The sequence below is a fragment of the Schistocerca nitens genome, chromosome 9 (assembly GCF_023898315.1).
Source record: "Schistocerca nitens isolate TAMUIC-IGC-003100 chromosome 9, iqSchNite1.1, whole genome shotgun sequence".
Lineage (NCBI taxonomy): Eukaryota > Metazoa > Arthropoda > Insecta > Orthoptera > Acrididae > Schistocerca > Schistocerca nitens.
The window spans coordinates 480,994,248-481,017,461 of record NC_064622.1 but is presented as its reverse complement, the minus strand read 5'-3'; the positions used below and the strand labels follow the sequence as shown (position 1 = coordinate 481,017,461).

Below are 23,214 nucleotides of genomic sequence, written 5' to 3'. Positions count from 1 at the left end.
GAAGAGTAGTGCGTTTCGTCACGGGACCGTTTACTCGGCACGAGAGTGTCACGGAGATGCTCGACAAGCTCCAGTGGCAGAGGTTACAAGAGAGGCGTCGTGCATCGCGGACAGGTTTGCTGTTGAAATTTAGAGGGCACATTGCGGGAAGAGTCGAACAACATACGCTATTACTTCCTCCCACATGACACGTCTGCCTACACTAAGCTGGTCCGTCCCTTCTGGAGTATTTCTGTGCGGTGTGGGGTTCCAACCACATAGGAATGGCGGAGAACATCGAAAAAATTCACAGAAGGCACCTCGCATTGTATTATCGAGAAATAGGGGAAAGAGTGTCACGGAAATGATACGCGAGTTTGGAGTGACAATCATTAAGAGAAAGGCGTTTCTCGTTGCGGCGACATCTTTTCAAGGAATTTCAAACACCAACTTGCTTAGGATGAAATGACCGCCGTAATAAAATAAGAGAAATCTGAGATCGCACTTACTATTCTACAGCAGAATGGTAGAGAACTAGTCTGAAAGTGATTTTACGAACTCTCTTCCGAACACTTACGCCCCAACTGCAGAGATATCATGTAGCTGTACATGTAAAACTACCAATGTCATATTTTATTACATTACGAAATCATCCAAATCGTTTCATAGTTCCAAAAGTGCGTATTTATGCTTATGTCTCGTCCAATCTGTCTTTCACAAGTGACATTTATTTTGACCACGGAAGCCTATAGACGTAAAACTCCAGAATACTGCGTGGAAGTTTCTGAGGGCTGCAGACTGAGTGAGGGTCGGCCCTACAAAACATTGCCTGTCACTGCCTACAAGAGTTGCAGTGCGGGAAGCCAAACTAAGTTACAGCTGCGAACTTTCCCCATTCCGGCCTTATTTTCAGCGTCCCAATCCTGGCTTTTTTACGGCCGTCTTTAGTGGGAGATGTGCCGCAACTGCCGTTAGTATTACAGCTGGAAAGTTCCTGAAAGCAGACGCTGAGGATGAGAGTCTTTGTTTGGGACCCAGCTGTCTTCCTCGGTAATCTCGCTCTTTCTGCAGACGAGCAATTTACAGGACTTCCATGGCAACAGAGTTCTTTATTATTCTACGTAAAATTCCCAGTCCTCCTGTAACATATCATTCATCGTTTTAATGAACTGAAAACCAAAGGAAAATAGACCTTTTATTACGATTTCATAGCCAGTCAGCTGCTGTAGTAGAAAAATCACTGTTTTGCCAAAGAAGGAAAAGCAATAGAAGTCAGTCCGAGTGCTTTAAGGCAACGAAGAATGGTTTATACAACTGCTCCGACAGCACCGTGACTCTTCTTCCTTCTTTCACTGATCTCGAATTCCGTTCCCAACACTAACATCGGTGAGAAACAGACATGTCAAGCCAATGTACTAAAACCAAGGAGACACTTCTGTATTATTTTATGCAATATTGTCACTTATTTCTGCACATAAAACGAAGAAAAAAAGTTACTGGCTTCAGTCACAGTCAAAGTTCTGTTTTTGTATATCAACGACAACGATGACATGTACCAAATAGTTCATACACCTCCATTGGGAAAGCCAGAGGAAGTAATTCCACCTGAAAACTGACAACAGCTGGTGGCTTTAGTATTTCCGTAATCCACGCAGATATATCGCTTAGCTAAAACATTACGACCATTTGAAACTTCCTGGCAGATTAAAACTGTGTGCCGGACTGAGACTCGAACTCGGTACCATTGCCTTTCGCGGGCAAGTTCTATACATTTTTTTTTTTTTTTAATTCTAACTTTGTTCGTCTTCGTTCTCTGTATTTGCTCTGGGTGGACGTCGCAAGACACTGACCGAACACGTTGAGTTACCGTGCCGGCAACCATCTGAACTACCCAAGCACGACTCACGCCCCGTCCTCACAGTTTTACTTCTGCCAGTACCTCGTCTCCTACCTTCCGAACTTTAGAGAAACTCTCCTGCGCACCTTGCAGAACTAACACTCCTGAAAGAAAGGATATTGCGGAGACATGGCTTAGCCACAGCCTGGGGGATGTTTCCAGAATGAGAATTTCACTCTACAGCGGGGAGTGCTTAACGTTATGTTGGTGCACATTTGGAGCAAAATACATCAGCTATTCTGCATGGCGTGGATTCGACACGAGATTTTTGACTTTCTGAAGGTCTTTGAACACGACGCGCAATTGCCGTAAATTACGGTCCGGTGGTTATTGGGCGCGGAGCTGGGAACCGATAGCACCCACTTGGTTGATCGGCTCCTGTTCAAAATATTACGGCTGTCAGGCAGAACATTACGACCACCTACTTAATAGCCAGCGTGCCCGTATCTGGCATACTGGCGGCGCATCGTGGTATGGGAGCAGTGAGGCCTTGGTAGGTCTCTGAGGGAGTTGGTATCACATCTGCATACACAAGTCACCTGATTCACCTAAGTGCCAGAGATTGGGCCGACGAGCTGTGACGCCACGTTCGATCACTTCCCAGATGTGCTCGAAAGAGCTCAGATCTGCTGAGTTGGCGGCCAGCACATCTTTTAGAACCCGTCACGGTGTTCCTCGAACAACACCATCACACTACTAACCCTGTCACCTGTCAGTACTGGCCTTCTGACATGGAGCGCCGGCCGCAGTGGCCGAGCGTCTCTAGGCGCTTCAGACTGGAACCGCGCGACCAGCACGGTCGCAGGTTCGAATCCTGCCTCGGGCATGGATGTGTGTGATGTCCTTAGGTTAGTTTAAGTAGTTCTAAGTTCTACTGGACTGATGACCTCAGATTTTAAGTCCCATAGTGCTCAGAGCCCCATTTTGACATGGCGCATTACCTTGTTGACAAAAGTGGAGACAACCAATTAGTGTAGCAAAAACGTGATTCATCTGAAGAGCCTACACGGTTCCATTGACAGACGGTTAATCTCGATGGTTCCGTGCCCACTGCAATTGTAATTGACGATGTCGTCGGGCCAACATGTGAACACGTAGGTGTGCTAACGACAGGAGTACGTGAACGTTCGACCAGCGTTATCGTTCTCTTGAGACTCGTTCACAGACTCTGCTCAATAACAATCTGCCCTTTGAGAAAATGACTCATTTTAATGGGTCGCCCCATTTGCTGCCAAAATCTTCGCTACGGTGATTCCCTGTCTGTGTCTGCTCCGGTTACATAGCTTTGTTACCGCATCACTACCCGCTATTGCACCAGGCGACAGCCAGAGTCGCGCTGGGCAGTGGTGGTGATGTCTTGGCTTATCAGTGTGTTCCGGCGGAACCACAAGCGCTGTCACGAAGCTGGAGAACGCAAGACCAGAGGAGGCTGTGAGACGGTCAGTCAATAGCCCGCTGCACTAGGAGAACACTACAATAGCAGTTTAATCCGTATCCATTTCTTGTATGTACATAGAGAAAGACACTGACGGTTTGCATGCAAGTTAAGGATTGTGAATCTTCTTCATTGTAATAAAAACTATTAATGTGATTTGCTTGAATAGTTGTATAGCTATCTGAGAAAGTAGGCACCCTATAAGCGACGATTGGGTTTAAATGGTTCAAATGGCTCTGAGGACTATGGGACTTAACATCTGTGGTCATCAGTCCCCTAGAACTTAGAACTACTTAAACCTAACTAACCTAAGGACATCACACACATCCATGCCCGAGGCAGGATTCGTACCTGCGACCGTAGCGGTCGCGCGGTTCCAGACTGAAGCGCCTAGAACCGCTCGGCCACACTGGCCGGCGCGACGATTGGGCAGGACCCTATATTGGCGACGAGAACTTACAAATTCCGCGTCTGACGGCCACGGAATTTTTTGTTTGCTGGCGCCTCAATTCCCTTTTGTCTTTCCTTTGCAGGCGCGTTTATTTGCTTGAATAGTTTCTTGTCGTTTTTGCTAATCAGTGTTTCCAGGTGAGCGTTGCAGTCCTGCCCTCGGTGTTATACGTGGCACAAACGCCAAGACTGTCCCTCCCGTTAAGCTCAGTGTTACGCTTGCGGTAAGAAAGCACATATGCAATCCGAATGTTTGGAACAGAAGGAACATAAGAATTCGCCCACTCTCAAAAATATAGTCACAAGGCCCATGTCACTGAAGCAGTATAGTCAAAGTCGGCAACAGGCATTCGCAAAACTGGCACATGAGCAGTTTCTTCAGTGATACGCCAGCCGAACAAACGTTTTGTTCAATTACTTCCTTGTGGGAAACGTGGGAAATTCCAGTTGGACACGGGTGCCTCTGTCACATTGCTCAATCGTCACACATATGAACTGTTAGGTTCCCCACACCTGTCTAAAACTAGCACGCCACTGACTGCTTATAGTGGACAAGACATTAGATTACCTTCCATTCAGAAGGCTGTTGCACGTAGCGACTGTTATATTGACTTGTAAATAATAGATTTCAGCTATCAGTCGTCCTTCTTAAATTTTATTGGCAGATCTAGGTTCCAGCTGGAAAGTAGACATTATCAATGCACTATCATTTTTGATCAATGCATGTAATGCCTGTTGAACTGTGGATGAAGCCCGACCAACAGGCATTACATACATTGATCAAAAATGATAGTGTATTGATAATGTCTAGTTTCTACCTGAGACCTAGATCTGCCAATAAAATTTAAAAAGGACGACTGATAGCTGAAATCTATTATTTACGGGTCAACACATTCCCGTCCTCTAAATAGTTCAAATGACTCTGAGCACTATGGGACTTAGCTTCTAAGGTCATCAGTGCCCTAGAACTTAGAACTACTTTAACCCAACTAACCTAAGGACATCACACACATCCATGCCCTAGGCAGGATTCGACCCTGCGACCGTAGCGGTCGCGCGGTTCAGACTGTAGCGCCTAGAACCGCTCGCCACCACGGCCGGCTTTTCCCGTTCTCAGAACTTATACTTTGCTCGCCATGTATTGCTCACTTAAGTGAACAGTGACTTTTACAGTGCTACAATCACGCGATTTTGAGAACATAGGTAATCTTGATTCTTTTGACTTCTTTCGCTTTAATATTCAGGACAATGTGTTGTCAGTGTCTGCATTCAATGCAAAAGACAGTGTAGCTAGCTTGCTAAAAGAATTCCTGGAACTCTTTTCTGAAGGTTTAGGCAAAGCTAACAATTTTGTTGCGTTTACATCCAGGCCATCTTCAAGTGGATCTGACACTGCTATTGACGCCAAATATGTTGGCTACAGGTACAGGTATTATCATAACTAGAACCTTAATATCTACCCATTTCATTGTGTTAGGTGTTCTGGCTTTGCGTCTATGAGTCTTCCTGTAAGCATATCACACACCTGATGGTTTCTGCAAGTTCGTAACTGCGCTGTGAAGTGCACTACGTTTATTAGTATAGACCATCCATTTTATGTGAGCATATTTCAACACCTGACCTACTACTCTGGGGAAAGTAGAAATTAATGGGTAGTTTGGTCTTGCATATTTGGAGAAACTAATCAAGCTAAAAATATATTCCTCGTAATAGCTGTAATTGTTAGTCATTTTCTTACTTGACAGGATATTAAACACAGAGCTTAGATACGTGCAGTAGAAATGTAGTAGGAATATTTAACCTACAGTGCGCTGTAGAGAAGTAGCGCCAAATATCAGGAAAATTAAAAGTCCGTTGGATTGAAAAAGTTATATGCCTAACGACATCGTGAGGAAAATAGGCGTCTGAAGATGATAAAAACTGCACAATTCGATACACAGAAAGTACTGGAATACTTAAGCTTTAAGAAAAATTGTAGTGGCGTATTCGAAATTTCAGGTGGAATGCTTTAAAATTACGATGTCTAATATGTAAAAGAAGAGTAAACCACGGGGAACTGTGGAGGGCGCTGGCGTAGGTTGGACGCATCATGCATTGCTTACGAAAGTGTGTTTACGAACATCCAGATACAGCTATGGATATGCTGAATAACTTTGAAGGATGTTCGCAAGAATGGGAACGGCAGCTGTCCAAGAAACTGGTGTTGCTTAGTATTCGTAGCTTGTTGAGCGCTTGTCGTTGAATACTTTCAGGTCGCCGTATAAAAGCTTTACTACTTTAATTATAAGGCTACCTACATCGCACAAGCGGAAATAAATTTTGAAGCGGGATACAAGGAGCACAAGGCGTTAAAAAGAGAAAACACACGAAGTAAACCCACATCCGTCCTTTACGTAATACAGGATTGTCACATAATACATAGTATGGAAAACAACCTTGTAATACATGATACGATGAAGAAGTGATTTATATGTATGACGATACAGAAATTTACGCCCAGCTGAAAAAATACACGAAAAAGACGGTCAGCGAACAATGCACATTAAGAAACACAAATTTCTTGGACATCTGCTGTTCCCGTTGTTTTGAATTTCCTTTCATGTTAGTCCGCGAGTCCGTAGCTGTATGTAAATGTTGTAAGCAGGTAAAGTTGCGTCCAACTACGTTAGCGACCTCCACAGTTCCCTGTGATTTCGCTTTCGCACGCTAGTAGACGTAACATTACACTCGAGTTGCACGCCCTGGCCACTACAACTATTTTACGTGTTTATTAAATCGATAAAAGTCACGAAAACGGACAACGGATGGGAAAGTGGCGTGCTGAACCCACCCCCCTCGATACCGCATCCAATGACACCACTCGAGGAGGATGACATGGCGGTCTGTTGGTACCGATAGACCCGCCAGGAGCCGTGGATGGAGTTTAGTTTTATTAAATCTGGAACTTAGTGTCAACAATTCCCTGGAAAAGCTTAAAAACTGAAATTTCGAACATGTCAGGGTATAACTTTTCTTAAAGCTAAAGTATGCCAATACGTTTAATGTGTCCACTGTACAGTTTCTACAATCTTCACACGCACATTTTTCTTACTATGTCATTGGACACGTAACTAAAAATCCGCCTCGCTCTAACTTTTCTTTTACCATTTGACGCTGCTCCTCTACAGCGCAATGCAAGTTATGTTTCCCTTCTGCATTTCCACTTTACGTGTTTAAGCGTTTTATTCCGTCTCTTATTAAATAAAATATTTCTATGTCCGACATACTCTGCATTTAGAACGGCAGTTTCAGATCATTTTGAGAGTGGTCTGTATATGACGGCCGATAACGGCGAGGAGCTTACTAAATTGTTATTAGCAACTGCACCGGCTTGCAGTTACGGAAATAGCACTCTCCGAAGATGGAGTAACCAAGAAATATACGTATGATGAACGGAGCAAAGGGTACATAAAAAGTAGACTAGCAGGGGCTAAGAAGGCATCCCTGCCTGTCAGAAATCTGCTAGTATCAATTAGAGGACTTAGCTCGAGGAAGAAATTTCTGAGGCTATGGGTTTACAATGGTAGTGGCAAATTCAGAAAAGAAAGAAATCGAAAGGTTTGATATGTGGTGCCATGGGAGGAATTTTAAAATAAGGTGGACTGATGAGGTAAGAAACGAGAACTCTCTCCGCACAGTCGGGGAGCAGTGTAACAAGCAAACAACATTGACAAGATGAAGGGACACACGAATGAGGACAGAGACTAGAATACACCCGACAAATAATTGGCGGCGTTAGTTGCAAATGCCGGTCTGAGACGAAGAGATTGACGCAGGTGAGGAACTCGTGGTTGGCCGCATCAAACCGTTGAGAAAACTGATGACAAATTAAACAAAATTATAACAAAAATAAAGAAAACGTTAACATACGCCTTTGTCCCTGTGCTCACCGCTAATGGCGTGTGTTTCTACTATTATTTTTTGAATTGTTAGTCTTGCAGCTCTGGTAACTTCACGCAGTACGATCTAGGTGACCTTACATCCTCCATAACTGAGTCCCAAAATGTTGTAGCACGATATTTGGCATCTACTCAGATGTTGATGGTGACGCAAGGAATTAAATATTTTTAATCACATAAAGTGGATCCGGTCTAAGCGGTGTATTAAATGACAAATAGTCCATACGGAAAATACCAAAAGTAGCGGACTGTCGGTTGGATCGCTCTCTTTGGGAAGTTTGTAAACACGAGTCTGTCTGATCCACTAACTAAGAATGAATGAACGCTATAACATTGTGTGCCGTGTGAAAATACCGATATCAAACGGAGCTGCAGTCTGAAATTTGATGCGAGGAAGTAGAAAATAGTTTTCCGTTTGATTGGTTGCTCGCCAATGAAAGCTGTTCCATTTTATCTGGCGGTATCGTCGTTCGCTGCAATGTGGGTGCATTTAGCGCCCCAAATAAAACCGTAGCACGCTGTGTTATTATGTCTCTATGGCGCAACGCTCATAAAAGCGCCATAGGGACCGAAATGAGTCCATTAAAAGAGAGCCCGTATAAACTTGTACACTTCATCTACACCTCGTTAAATTTTCATTTCGTAAGAGATTTGTATCTTTCATTTTGATTTTTACTATCATGACGTCATTTAGACAACAGGGAGAGGGGGGGAGGGAGAGAGAGAGAGAGAGAGAGAGAGAGAGAGAGAGAGAGAGAGAGAGATTCCTATATGAACGATTTCAATGCTGATCTTCATGGACAAGATAATTAGTTCGAGTGATTCCATTTAAAGAAATTTTTGAATGCGGAATTTGGAAATAACGCTTCTGGGGTGAAATGCTACTACTGTTTACATTAAAGGTAAAGCATCCATTTATCGGAAGGAAATTAAAAAGATCTGACGATGAAATAGAACAGCAAAACGTAACCATTCATAGTTTTTAACTTCGTCAGTGCATCACACTGCGTTTCGAAGCTCCCGTTTACACCCCAGCTGACGTACATGCTAAACAATTCATTTCGGTGATCGCTTGCTTCTCTTATCGTCACCATAAGCTCTCGATGGTCGGCTACAAAAATGAGAGAGGAGAAAGACTTCTGAGCCTGTAATAAATTTCAGCTGGTAATACGGAACACACTATTCAAAATCACAGGAAGAGAAAAAGGTGTGGAGACATGGGAAGGTACCAGCAAGATTACACAGATTCCAAAATCCGATACTTGTAAGGCGTGCCGAGGAACAGAAGAAGATTCATATCACAATCTAGAGATGTTCAATACAAGGCTAATATTTCAGACTATAGGAAGAAAAGATCAGCTTGCAAGAAACTGAGATATTAAAATAGTGCAGAATGATGACGAACGTTTGAAGTTCTCTGACACAGTAGATATTACAATGCTGAATATCACGGTAGACAGTAAAGTTAAAGAGGAATGTACATCCCCAAGAAGAACACTCATGTTTAATTGGACAGACAGAAACAGATGTACGGAAAAAATTGTGGATAACAGCAGGAACTCTTCAACAGATAGAGGAGAGAATGTAATATAAAAATTTTTCGGAAAAGAATGGAATTATTCATTCGGTTTTGTAGCTCTTCCAGTAACTGTGTTTGCAAAACAAAGTAACTGGATATGAGTTCCGCCTGTTACGCAAAAAAATTATTTTTATATAAACCCAAAGATGTTTCAGTAACTTTTTGCATTCGTCAGTTGGCATTCCTTATCCAGTTCTGTAAAATGTAAAACATGTTTGAAGCCATAATTATTCTAAGGAAATTAGGTGAAAACACGTTCTGTCATTACCTCTATTTTTCTGCATTACTGGGTTAAGTAGAGCCCTTTGTACAATTCTGGATACTGCTTGTCATCTGCAATATGAAGGTGTTCCTGTGAGTTCGGCTGCTGTGTTAACAAGTATTTTTATCTCTAAACATAATTTAGTTATGAGAACGTATTTCTCCTCTATATTTTGCGATTACTAACAGTTTGTTTCCAAATATCATTTCTCATCTGCGTTCTTATCTCTTGTTGAAATCTACACAAAAAGGTCAAGCACGTTTTGCGGAACTTCAGCTGCAAATACGAGTTTTCCACTTTGCAAAACGCAATGTAAACGTTGTTGACGTTCACTTGTTTTCATAGTAGTATGGCGCCAAATCTGAACTTAGCATACACTCCATCTCTCACTTGTGATATATATATATATATGTATATATATATATATATATATATATATATATATATAGAGAGAGAGAGAGAGAGAGAGTTTTCCTGTTTGTGGTATCTGTTCTATATAATTCCTTTAATGTGTTCAGTAGTGTTACATTACACTGTGTTGTGTAATCGTTTATAACCTCTTTCTCCTCCTGCTAATACCTTCCGTATGTAAAAGTTTTCTTGTATTGTAATATTATAGTATAGGCTGTGACTGAGTTTTAGATTTTTAAATATGTATTTATTTTATTTAGGTGATGGTTGCGGGCGAGTAGGTGGTCCTTAAATGTGCTATGGGAGATACTGCTGTTTATTACGCTGAGGGGTTCCGAATATCTTGTTTTGAAGATCCTGCATGTGTTCCCTGTGTATATTGATTGACAAGAGTTACATTTAAGTTCTGCTCAATTTATCTCTGGGTATTTCGTGTGTTATGCGTCTTCTCCGTGTTTTGTTGCCTGTTCTGTAACCTAGTTGACGTATATGTTTCCTTAAAATGTTGCCTACTCTGTGAACTGTTGTGTTATTGTAGAAGAGTACGTGCCATTTTGTTTTGTCTCTGGGTTCTTGCTGTGTTGTTCCTTGTTTGTGGTCATTTTTTGTGTGAAGAGAGCTTCTGTGCTGTTATGGAACGTTTGTGTGCGTGTGGTTTATTTCTTCCTTGTCTGTTTACTTACTTTTTGGTCTACTTCTGTATTACGTAGGTATCAACCATTATCTAAAGTGGAGTATGAATCTGAAGTTTGCTTGATTGTGTGTTAGGGGGTGGTTCGGCTGATTGTGAATGGCAGTGCTGGTGGTTGTATGTTACCTGTACGTGTTGTTTATTCTTCGTACAGTGAGCGCCAGGAGATAAAGTGTTTTGTCTGTTTCTGTTTGTAATGTGATGTGGATTTTTGGGTGTACATTGTCATGGCAACGTGAAGCTGCCACTGGAGTTTTGTCAGCACCGTGACTAATGGAAGATATTGACGAGCCTGAGCCATCCCCTGGTGGAGGACCATACCAAGTGACTGGAAACTACCGCTTGCAACCTGCTGGCCGAGGCAGCTGAACTGAGGACGGCCTCCTTGGCTGTACATTTTGTTGCTGACTTGGGTCCTTGGCTGCCGCTTCATGACACCGCCGCCTATGGATGCCACTGGCAGCTGCTTAAGCGCACATCCGTCTTCAAGAGCGCTGTGGAGGCTGGCGGTTTGGGGTCAGCGGTGGCGAAGGGGGGGGGGGGGGGGCACGATCTACTGGCGAGCTCCTACAGACTCCTGTTCCGGCTACCCACACAACACTGCAGCTGGGTACTGACCAAAGCCAGGTCCGCAACTGACGCAGCGCATAATGCACATTCCTTGACACACTTGAGTGTGCCGTGCCGCAGAATACGAGCTGCTCTATAGAATCACAAATAATGAATATGTTTCGAGACAATGTGGCTTCATTGACGCCTTTCAGTGTATGAGGTATATCCTCACCAGCTTCCAAGCTCAGCCTTTTGCATCTGTTGCGTCATCGCCTCTCCTGCTCAGATCCATGACCACTAAAAAATCCTCACCTGAGGGGCGACTGCAACAGCTTGTTTGTTTGATGTCTCTCTCAGTTTCGAGATGCCTTTTATTGATTTTTTTTGGAATTACTACTGCTAAAATGTTTGTTTCATTTAGTTAATCCTGTACTTTTTGGTCGGCGGACCTTATTCTCCACACTTACAGTTCCTAGAACTCTTTTTATGAAGTCTGTGCGGAAAGGTCGTGAGTCCTTGACACGCTTTCGACGGTCTTCAACATACAGCCGCCGTCCTTCTCTATGAGTTTGGCGACATTCACCGTAAACTATATTATCTTTTTCGACAGCTGTGTACATTGTGAATGTCTTATTAGCTTTACCAGCAACTTATCTCATTGATAGGACAGTAGAACACAGAGCGATGGGCTTCAAGCGCACAGGCGAAACACAAGATCCGTGCCTAAGTTACGTCTGGTATAACAGAGCAGATGTTTTTGCAACCTCTATTGCGGTAGACGGGACAGTGGTCTGAAGATCTGTATCTCGATAATGTTTTATCAAGTCCAGTACATATACTGATGAGCCAAAACACTATGACCACTTGCTTAATAGGTTGTTTGTCCGTCTTTGGAACGAAGTACATCGCTGATTCTTCGTATCAGGAACCGACCGCCTGTTGGTAGCTTTGTGGACGTAAGCGGCAATAGATGTCGACGCACATGGCATGTGATTTGCGTAAATGACAGGCTGCTGATTAACACAAAAGGTGATACCAGCCGATACCTAAAAACATGGCTCCTTAAGATTTACGTAAGGTGAAACTGGACCCAGAGACATGAGCTCCTGAAACCACTTTGGCACGGCTCTGCCTCCCAGAGACGGAGAAATATATTGCTGATAGATGACGTCGCCGTCTGGGAAGGCGTCAAGCATGAAGGGATGCATGTGGTTCGCAGCTGTCGGCGTCTCTTCGATTTCTACCACAGCTCCCATGCAAGAGCAGAAGAATGTCTCCCATAACATAATACGGCTCCCACAAGCCTGTCTCCGTTACGCGCTGCATTTTCGAGCCGTCGTTCATCTCGATGACGGCATTTGTGGAGACGAGCATCGGCCTATTTTTGCTAAAATGTGATTCACCCGAAGAGCCGAAACGTGTCCATTGATCGACGGACGAATTACGATGGTTCCGGTCTGTTATAGAGCTCTATGTTCAACAATGTACGATCTACTCCGAAACACTTGTGCATGCACCAGTATTGTGCTCTGTTTTTCTGCAGAGATGCCACAGATCATCTATCCTACGTTCACAGGGCAAACAAGCCTCCAAACCCCACGTTTTGTTAAGAATCGAGGTGGTCAAGCCATTTAGCACCTATTGGTAGGTTCACTGTCCTTCTACCTGTTTCCGTAGATGCTCACGACATTAGTAAGTGAACATTCAACCAACTTCGCCGTTTACGAGATACACGTTCACAGGCTCTGCGTAGTAATAGTCCGCCCTTTGTCAAAGTCCTTTACCTCAATGGATGTCCCAATTTGGACCTCATATCTGCGCTAGGGTGATCCCCCATCCGTGTCTGCTCCGCTTACATACTTTTGTTACCGCATCTCGCGCCTGCAACGCCACCAGACGACATTCAATGTCGCGCTGGGCAGTGATCGTAATATTTTGGCTTCTCAGCGTATTATGTCGTTGAGGTTCTCTTAGAAGCATCTTTCAGATGCCGCAGAAAGCAAGATCCATTACAGAAAACAAAGATGATGTAGTAATTTGGCGACTATAAACTTAAAGAGTTAGTTGTGAACGTCAGGAATTCACCATATTGTCCGCTATAACTTAGCGGAAACTCCACCTCGGTATATTTAACCATTCTGCCTCACCCTGCTATGTGTGGGCGTAAAACTTAAATATGTTTTAAGTTATAATTACCCTAGCAAAATTAGGCCAGAAACAGTTTTCGTCTTTTGTTGCCATCAACTAGTTTTTATGTTTTTGTGCCTCAGTCTGTAAAAACATAACTCTTACAGGAACACTTTGTTGTCCATCTGCACGTCCGGTCAGACATATGAAGTTGCAAAGTGTGTCACATACTAAGTTATGTATTCCCTTAGTGGCGTAAAACATTTAAGCTTCTTAGTCAATGTAACCAAAAGGTCTATGTCACATATTTATATACCCTCAAACTCACTCATCAAAACCTATAAGATACCTCCTGTTGACCTAGACTCATGAAATTTGTGAAGAAGCGAGGTTTCACTGCAAAAGTAAAGAAAAAAGTAATTGATGATGATAATTAGCATAGCATTTAATATAACCACAGAATTAATAAAATAAGTGACAAATTGTAACAGCAGATGCGAAATTACACAAAAGATTCAAACCTACAACTGAGAATTAAAACGTTCTCGAAATTTTTTGAACTCCCGAGACCGGTATCTTTCTAATATCGATATCAAGAAAAAGACCAAAATCATCGAGATTCTCGATTGCCGGGCTGGATGAACTATCTAAGTACAGAATTAAGTTTGTACGGAGCCTTGAGATACGAGTCGTACTAGTACTTGACCAGTTTCTTAACCTAATCTCACAGCCTGAGAGTGCCACTGGAGAAAGGAAAGTACCAAGACAAAGAATATACCTACGGCTGCTGGAATTTCGAACCAAGGCAAAGGCCCACACTCAAGATGAGCATACACATACCACTACACTGCTACCGCTACCTTACCAGCCCCCATTCCGCTCTGGCAACCAACCAGACTCCTGCATTCCAGTTCGTGGTGCGTCAAGCACGTCCAAGAGATTCGTCGTTACTAGCGTGGACAATGCCGCTGCGGGTTGAATGTAATCCTATATGTAAGATGTTAATTGTATGTGTGGGGACTTGTTCAAATATGCACCATCCTTGTACCTAATCCACTGTGAGAACGCAAGACGTATCAGAAATCAGCCTTCCTAACGACGCTAGGAGGTGTGAACCGCTACGTTAGGCAACAGTTAATTTCGATTTTGTTGTAACCTTCAGATATTTACTGGAGAACACACAGTCTCAACTGGAAAAAGAATTCCGTAAATGGTACACACAAGTCGTTCAGTTGTTTAACTTCCTGAGCTGGTTTAACTTCTCTGTACCTAGGTGAGCGATCATAAGCATGTGCTATATTGAATGTATGACAACGCGGACTCCAGAGATGATACGACACTGCTCTGCAGCTGGTCACCACACGAGATCACCGATGGCTGATTCTAATAAATAATGGTTGTCAAAAGTCGAAGCTGCGCCGCCCGTTTGTCCATTTTGATGGTTCCCTATTTCACGTGTAGGCTAGGGAGTTGTTCGCTATATCTGCACGAGAGTTTACCGTAGTTTAGTTGGAAAACTGCGTGTATCGCTAATCGTAGGCAGTAGTTCATCAGAGATTTGGAGTTGCTGTGTGGTGAGTCAAGATACAGATGACTACCGCGGATTTTAGTGACTTCGAATGGTATCACGTGAAGACCTATTATTAATTTCTGTTTGTAGAGGTTCCAAAAACAGTGTTTCGCTCTTACGAAATATCTTAGCTGTGGCAAGGGCGATTTGTGAGATTTTGTGTTTGTGGGAGAGTATACTAATTTTTGTTGTGACGAAGGTCTACATTTTTAGAATAACAAGTCCAAGAGTTAGTTTTTACTATTGGAGTGATATTTTATGGTATCGAAATCGGCCGATTTTCTGTGATGAACTGTTAGTTTGTAGTTTCGCACTCCCAGAGGTAAATGGGTGGTTGCAAGTTTGTGTTACTGGGTTGTCTGGTTATTGATGCATCGAGCTTTGTAATCTCTGAAGGGGTGTTACTGTAAGGTAATAATGCCGTGTGGCTAGGGCCTCCCGTAGGGTAGACCGTTCGCCTGAAACAAGTCTTTCGAGGACACCACATCGGCGACTTGCGTGTCGATGGGGATGAAATGATGATGATGATGAGGGCAACACAACACCCAGTCGCAGAGCGGAGAAAATCTACGACCCAGCTGGGAAATTCTACGAAACTCTGAAGTAGTTTGAGTTTACTGAATTAAAGAGCTTTTACGCTGGCCGTAACATAATGAAATCTGCATTATAACTGTATAGTACCGGGTGATCAAAAGGTCAGTATAAATTTGAAAACTTAATAAACCACGGAATATTGTAGATAGAGAGGTAAAAATTGACACACATGCTTGGAATGACATGGGGTTTTATTAGAACTAAAAAAATAAAAATAAAGTTCGCAAAATGTCCGACAGATGGCGCTGGACAGCAAAACGACAGTGACTGCGCATGATAATCGTGCATAAAACGAGCTGTAATGAGAAAGAGAATCAGATACGCCAGCAGTCGCAGCATGTTGAAGTTACCTGAAAAGGCGCTTTTAGTGAAGCTGTATTATCAGAATGGGGAATGTGCTAGTTCAGCTTACGATCCTATAGTCATAGCAAGGGGATTCGAACGGGTAAAGGTCCGTTGGCAAACGCAGCTGTGGCGAGAATGATTTCGAAGTTCGAAGCCACGGGTTGTTTAAACGATAGACCCCGTAGTGGTCGACCGAGCACAAGGCGTAATGCTGCTGAGACAGTTCAGGAAGAAATGGAGACTGTAGCGGGTTCGTTTACGTACGGGGAAGTCAGCGCTCGTGCAGTCGCACGTCGCACCGGCATTCCATACACTACTGTTTGGTTGGCACTGAGGCGTACCCTCCGATGCTATCCGTACAAAATCCATCGACATCATGAACTGTTACCTGGCGATTTAGTGAAGCGGAGGGCATTTGCGGTGTGGGCGTTTCAAAAGATGGCGGAAGATTACGATTGGTTGAGTAACGTGTTGTGGACTGACGAAGCTCATTTCACGCTCAGAGGGTCTGTCAACGCCCACAACTGCAGAATTTGGGCTACCGAAAATCCTAGAACTGTCGTGGAAACTCCATTGCACGACGAGAAAGTCATTATATGGGTAGGATTTACCACATCTATCGTTATCGGGCTTTTTTCTTCGAGGAAATGCGTGACTCTGGTTTTGTAACTGCTACCGTGACGCGTGAGAGGTACGCCGATATGTTAACAGAATCGCATCATCCCCAGCCTGGGTGATAAACACCTGCTGGAACGTACGATGTTTATGCAGGATGGCGCTCCACCCCATATTGCTAGACGTGTGAAAGATCTCTTGCGCGCGTTGTTTGGTGATGATTGTGTGCTCAGCCGCCACTTTCGTCATGCTTCGCCTCCCACGTCCCCAGACCTCAGTCCGTGCGATTATTGGCTTTGGGGTTACCTGAAGTCGCAAGTGTATCGTGATCGACCGACATCTCTAGGGATGCTGAAAGACAACATCTGACGCCAATGCCTCACCGTAACTCCGGACATGCTTTACAGTGCTGTTCACAACATTATTCCTCGACTACAGCTATTGCTGAGGAATGATGGTGGACATGTTGAGCATTTCCTGTAAAGAACATCATCTTTGCTTTGTCTTACTTTGTTATGCTACTTATTGCTATTCTGATCAGATGAAGCGCCATCTGTCGGACATTTTTTGAACTTTTGTATTTTTTGGTTCTAACAAAACCCCATGTCATTCCAAGCATGTGTGTCAATTTGTACCTCTCTATCTACATTATTCCGTGATTTATTCATTTTTCAAATGTATACTGACTTTTTGATCACCAGGTATTATGTGATAGTGATTGGTATTATTCAGTTTGGTCCGAAATAATAGAATAGTACGAAAATTTGAAGAGAGAGTTTACCTTTGGAAGACAAAGGTAATGATTTCTTTTGATAATTAACTTACAGCACTCAATCTGGTAACATGCTATTACTGTGTTTTTACTTGGAAAGAGAATTAGTGAGAGTGTTCTGAGATAACTCTTTGAATTATTTCAACATCTACCAACGCTGATATATTATTATTGTGACAGTTAGAAACTTAAAACCGCAAGCAACGATCCAAAGATAGCGATTGACTATTTTAAGCGGACTGAATAACTGATAACACAGTCTAACATATACAGTCGCGACACTCACAGATGTGAACATTGTTACCGTCTGACAGTTGGTGCTACACTAGCGCCCCAAGAAGCGAGAAAGAAGACATGAAATGGAAGTTAGTTTTTAATTGTTTTTCTAGTTAATTAGCGAAACAATTACTACATTTTGGCCTACCAACTATTGGAAATTATAAGGACACATGAATGATCATGGAATACGTGTAGAAGCAGCCGAATCTCACTAAGTCAGTGACATAATCAGCAACTTAATGATGAAGAAATACTTTAGAATATATGTGTGATTGCAGCTTTCTCCTCTGAAAGTAAGAGAATATAAACACATATTTCATGCATGAGAAGAATATATTTCGATTTTTGTCTGTTCTTATGAAAACATGAACTTTCCGTGACACGTAACAACTTTGTAAGGAGACTAATGTTTCGTACTGTCTTCCACTTCACTCAACTTTCCAGTACATAAATATTTTTGTAAATGTATTTTCTTCTCCTTCAAAAGCGGATGTATTCCATACTTTTTCCGTTTGTTGCTCGGATGCAGCAACATTTGTGGAGCTGGTTTCTTCTGTGTTGAGAAACAGTTTTATTGCTTTCGTTCTTTTATCATCATCTCTATGTGGCTTTTCCTTCAGCTACAGATGTGGTAACTTATCTGCTACGTTAATCGATGTAGGTATTGCATTCTATACAGGTTTCCCATGTTGCACATTCACTGATTTGACTGGATTTGATTGGAAGTGTAGTTAAGAATACTTCACGTTTCTTAATAGATATATGACACCTTTCTTGAAAAGGACAAGTCTTCCGCTGTTTACTAGCAGTTTCTTTATTCTTAAAGAACACGATGTTCTTAAAGAACACTACTTTCTCCAGTAAATATCTGAAGGTTACAACAAAATCGAAATTAACTGTTGCCTAACGTAGCGGTTCACACCTCCTAGCGTCGTTAGGAAGCCTAAGAAAAGACAAAAAAATGGTTCAAATGGCTCTGAGCACTATGGGACTCAACTTCTGAGGTCATTAGTCCCCTAGATGGTTCAAATGGCTCTGAGCACTATGGGACTCAACTGCTGAGGTCATTAGTCCCCTAGAACTTAGAACTAGTTAAACCTAACTAACCTAAGGACATCACACACATCCATGCCCGAGGCAGGATTCGAACCTGCGACCGTAGCGGTCTCGCGGTTCCAGACTGCAGCGCCTAGAACCGCACGGCCACTTCGGCCGGCGAAGAAAAGACAACTGCGGTGTCTTCTTCTTAATGTTGCTGCAATTTATTGCACTTGAGACGTTCCCATTTGTAAAAGGCATTCTGTATACCAATATTATCAGTTACGATTCGCTTTCGCTTTCACAAGATCTCACCGAACTCAACAGTGCTAATGCCGTGCGCACATGGCGCTCTGCAATCGCAGAAGGCAACAGAAAAGAGACGGATTGTCTTAGACTGTACTGATACTTTGAATTATTTTCGACTGACATAGAGACAACATTTTATTTCGAAAGCTACTTTATTGCGAGTTATCTCGAGTATGTCGGAAGTTTTCTTTTACGAGGAGGAACTATTATATATTCGTATGTAAGGAATTAAGTTTCAATTAAGAGAAAGTTATGAAGTAAATAATCATACATTCAATATAGCACATGCTTATGATCGCTCACCTAGGTACAGAGAAGTTAAACCAGCTCAGGAAGTTAAACAACTGAACGACTTGTGTGTACCATTTACGGAATTCTTTTTCCAGTTGAGACTGTGTGTTAATGTCTTTTTTCTTTTCTTTTCTTGTTTTTTTCGCAAACTAGAAATCTTATCCACGTTTTTGCCTATTATTAAAGGGATTACAATACGGGCCAATACAAAAGGTTGTATGAAGTTACGAAAGCCTACATATGCTTGAGCTGAAGTTGATAGGAATACTTATGCACACCATAGGCAGGCGCTTTGCTTGTTAGTGCAAACACTGTGTCTGAGGTGACAAAGAACAAGCTATTTCATTAACACTTCGGCCTTGCGTCCTGCAAGCTATCCTTCTCCTTTCATAGCGACTTTCGGTTTCCCTACCACTCGTGAAATATTTTATTAAGTCAGATGTTGCACCATATGACGAGATAAAGTAACTAGAAATCACTGCACTATATAAATTCTGCTTTGTTGTGCTGTGCCTGTACTGGAGCAACAGCGCAACAGTTGGCCTAACAAGAACGGCGTAACGTTTAGCACAGTGGGCCACGCCGTTAGCAGTAGATTGCTCTAGTTTACAGACTGTGCCAATACTATCTTCCTCAGTGTAGTCTGCCTACCTCGTTTCTCAAGACCGTCATAGTTACTTTACACACTCCCATATTACGTGCTAGAATTTGCTGCCCCCTAGTGGCAGAGGGCTGAAAAAGAGTGGACATGAAGAATGAAAGTTTATAATGTTAATAAATTTTGTTTCATTTAAATTTGGACGCACTACTTGCAGCAGTTGGACTGAAAGCTCACAGTTAATTCACGCAATATGCCTTTCTGGATTTTCACAAACCCTCAAAGCTAGACATGTTCACATGCGTAAATTATCTCATAGGACAATCTTTCCGATATAATGCTACAGCATTACCTAGCAGTTGAGGAAACTCTCTCATGTGAAACAATGCGAGGCACAGTATTGTCATGTCAAAAACAGTTTAAGATGTCAAAGACCACAATATGAGTTTTCATTTTTTACTTCAAAGTTTTAACTGGCTGTAGGAAGTTCACGTCATTTCCTTCCAGGCATCTCCGAAAATGTCATTGAGGCTACGCAAAACGAGAGAGGCGAGCGTCTCTGATGCGCGGACATAAACTGACTGGCGTGTGCATCGCCGCGAAACAGCCTCGCACAAGACGTATCGCGGTGGGGACCGCGTATGCTGCGCGCCAGACTCGCACTGCGCAACTGATGCGCGGGGCTGTTCCGTGCTGTGTCGGCTCACCTGGAAAGCTACTGCGACTGGCAGAGGTGGTGGGACAGGTGGGGCAGACAGTCAGCCAGCTGCGCGTGCGCTACTCACCAGGAAGAAGCAGCCGCGGGATACCGCGTGGCAGTGGCGGATCTCGTGCAGGTGGTCCTCGAACAGCGGCGCGTCCAGCGCGGGGTCGCCGGCCGTGCCGTAGTGCATGTCCACCAGCTCCACCTGCCGACAGACGCGAGTCAGTCAGAATAACGTCCACAAATATAGGATACAGTCTGTATCTGCCTCGTCGTCTCTGTAAGACTGGAGGAAGACTACAAGACTGCAAAGAGCATTTGACAGGGCTACTGACTGCGATGGAAATTCAATTGATAACGTTGGCAAACAAAGTGATAATGAGTACACTGCCTTGTGGGACCTCATTCTCAATCAGAGAAGGCATCACCAATGCGATATCGAAAGTACCGGTCCTCGTCGAAGGATTCGATAAGAAGTGGGAGACGTCCACATAGTCTCCATTCATTAAGTTGATGACGGATGTAGTACCTCCAAGTAGTGTCATATGCTTTTTAGAAGTCAAAAAACACAATAACCCAAATGGTTTCCCTGTAAGAAGGACTCCTGTATCGCAGAGTCCAGGACAATTACGTTGTCAAGGGTCGAACGGTAGCGCCTGAAACCGCACTGGGAGGGGCTCAGGTGACCTCGGGATTCGAGAAGCCAGACGAGGTGGCAGTTGCCCAAGTTTTCTAACCCATACTATTGGTGAAGGCTACACTCGGGTAGCTTTTAGGGGTGCTACGGTCCATGCCTGGTTTCCAGAATGGAATTAATACTACTTCCTCCGAAATCGTGGGGTACTGTCCATCGAACCAGATCTGACTGAAACATGACAGGAGCTGTCCTTTCGCTTCACGGTACAGATGACGGAGCACAGCATAATGAATCTCATCAAGTCCTGGAGCAGTGTCTCTGGCTGTGGACAGAGCTGATTCCAGTTCCCACGAGGAGAGTGGAAGGTAGTAGACTTCCTCATTATGTGAGAAGAAATGGAGCTTCCTCGTCTCTGCAGTCCTACGGGACTCCTGAAATGCAGGAGCTCGCCTGGATGACGAATTGACCGTAATGAAGTATTCAGCTAAAACCTGAGCCATATCTTTAGGCTCTTCAGTCTGGAACCGCGCGAAAGCTACGGTCGCAGGTTCGAATCCTACCTCGGGCATGGATGTGTGTGATGTCCTTAGGTTAGTTAGGTTTAAGTAGTTCTAAGTTCTAGGTGACTGATGACCTCAGATGTTAAGTCCCATAGTGCTCAGAGCCATTTGAACCATATCTTTATTCACGTCCACGAAGACCCCATTTCTCGACAAATATGTAAAGGGATATGTATTGTCCTTCTCAAATCAGCCTTATTGATTCTCTGATTAATGGAAGTTGTGAATTCCTACCAGGGAGCCCTCTTCCGTTCTTTTAACACCCGTCTCGCATATGCTCTCGCAGATCTGAAGGCAGGAAGGTTTTCGGTAGTTGGACAGTGTTTGAAGTTCCATAGAGCTGTTCGTCTGGCGCTAATTGCCAATCTACAGTCCTCAATCCACCAAGGTAAAGGTCTTCGTCTAAGGTGGTTGCTAGACAGTGGGATGGACTCGCTGCCCTCTGGATCTCTAAATTGATATGGGCCATCGCCTCCTGTGCACAATCCTTTTGTTCAAAAATAGCCTGTTGGCTATACAGCAGCCAATTTGCCTTTGAATCATCAATCTTCATGGTATCCTGTCGATCATCGTCCGAGTTGGCAGACGGATTCACACTGGGATGTGGTCATTGGAATCTAAATCTATAGCCACCGCCCACCGAACCGAATCCGCAATTACTGGCATGCAAAAACAAAGGTTAATGGCTGAAAAAGATCCTGAAGCTGTGGAAAAGTGTGTCATCTGACCCGAGTTCAAAAGGCTGATATTCTCATAAGGGACGAGCCGGTCGGTAATTCAACCCCTGGAGCAAGTGATAGCCTTACTTCACAGAACACCTCACAAGGAGGAATGGGCATGGAAGTGTCTGGAAGAGTTCTGTTAGTAAGTCTGCATCCAAAGGATCATGAGATGGAACACATAAAGAACTCACTGAGATGTTAAATGGTGCTAGTACTTCCACGGCAACTGCTTGTAAGGCCATTTCATTTCAAGAGCGACATGGGAGGAGTGACATTTGTCATCAATGAAAACAGCCACTCCATCTTTAGCCCTGTCTCCAGTAATATCGTCTTTTCTATAGTGGTAGTAACAACTTAATGCAGGTGTGACGGTGACTTTAAAATGAGTTTCTTGCAAGCACAAGCAGAATGGTTTCTCCTGCACCAGGTGCTGTAATTCTGCCAAATGTGATCGGTATCCATTTAAATTCCACTGAAACACAGGGGGCCACTGATTAGCGATGGTTAATTTGGTTTTTCTCCCACGGAAGCGGTGATTTACCCGGGAGGTCAGGGGAAATGTAGGCCTCTGCCTGGCTCTCCGATTCCTCCAGCTGGAACTCTACATCTTCAGGAGTAAAGTTCCCACCTGAGAGGGAGAGAGGTCGCCGATCCGAAGGTTAACTACCACTTCCTTCTTTGAGCCACTTTTTGAAGGACGTTTTCCCTTACTTATCAGAGGAGTTGCTTGCTTGTGTTGAGGGGACGCTTTAGTAGGCTTCTGACGGTGGGCAGCGGTATGTGGCTTAGGATTTAAGCCCATCGCCGACAGCTTCTGAATGATTTCCGGTTCGAGTGTAGAATTTTCTCCAGAGGTACAC

General features: G+C 43.5%; 1 protein-coding gene across 1 annotated transcript in view; it reads right to left on the bottom strand.

Annotated features, from left to right (window-relative positions):
* Window positions 1–23,214, bottom strand: part of LOC126204367 (NACHT and WD repeat domain-containing protein 2-like) — a 1,117,837-nt gene that overhangs the window by 599,425 nt on the left and 495,198 nt on the right. Inside the window, exon 4 of the mRNA XM_049938741.1 lies at window positions 20,518–20,640. Coding sequence (XP_049794698.1) covers window positions 20,518–20,640 — 123 coding nt within the window. The remainder of the gene's footprint in view (window positions 1–20,517; window positions 20,641–23,214) is intronic.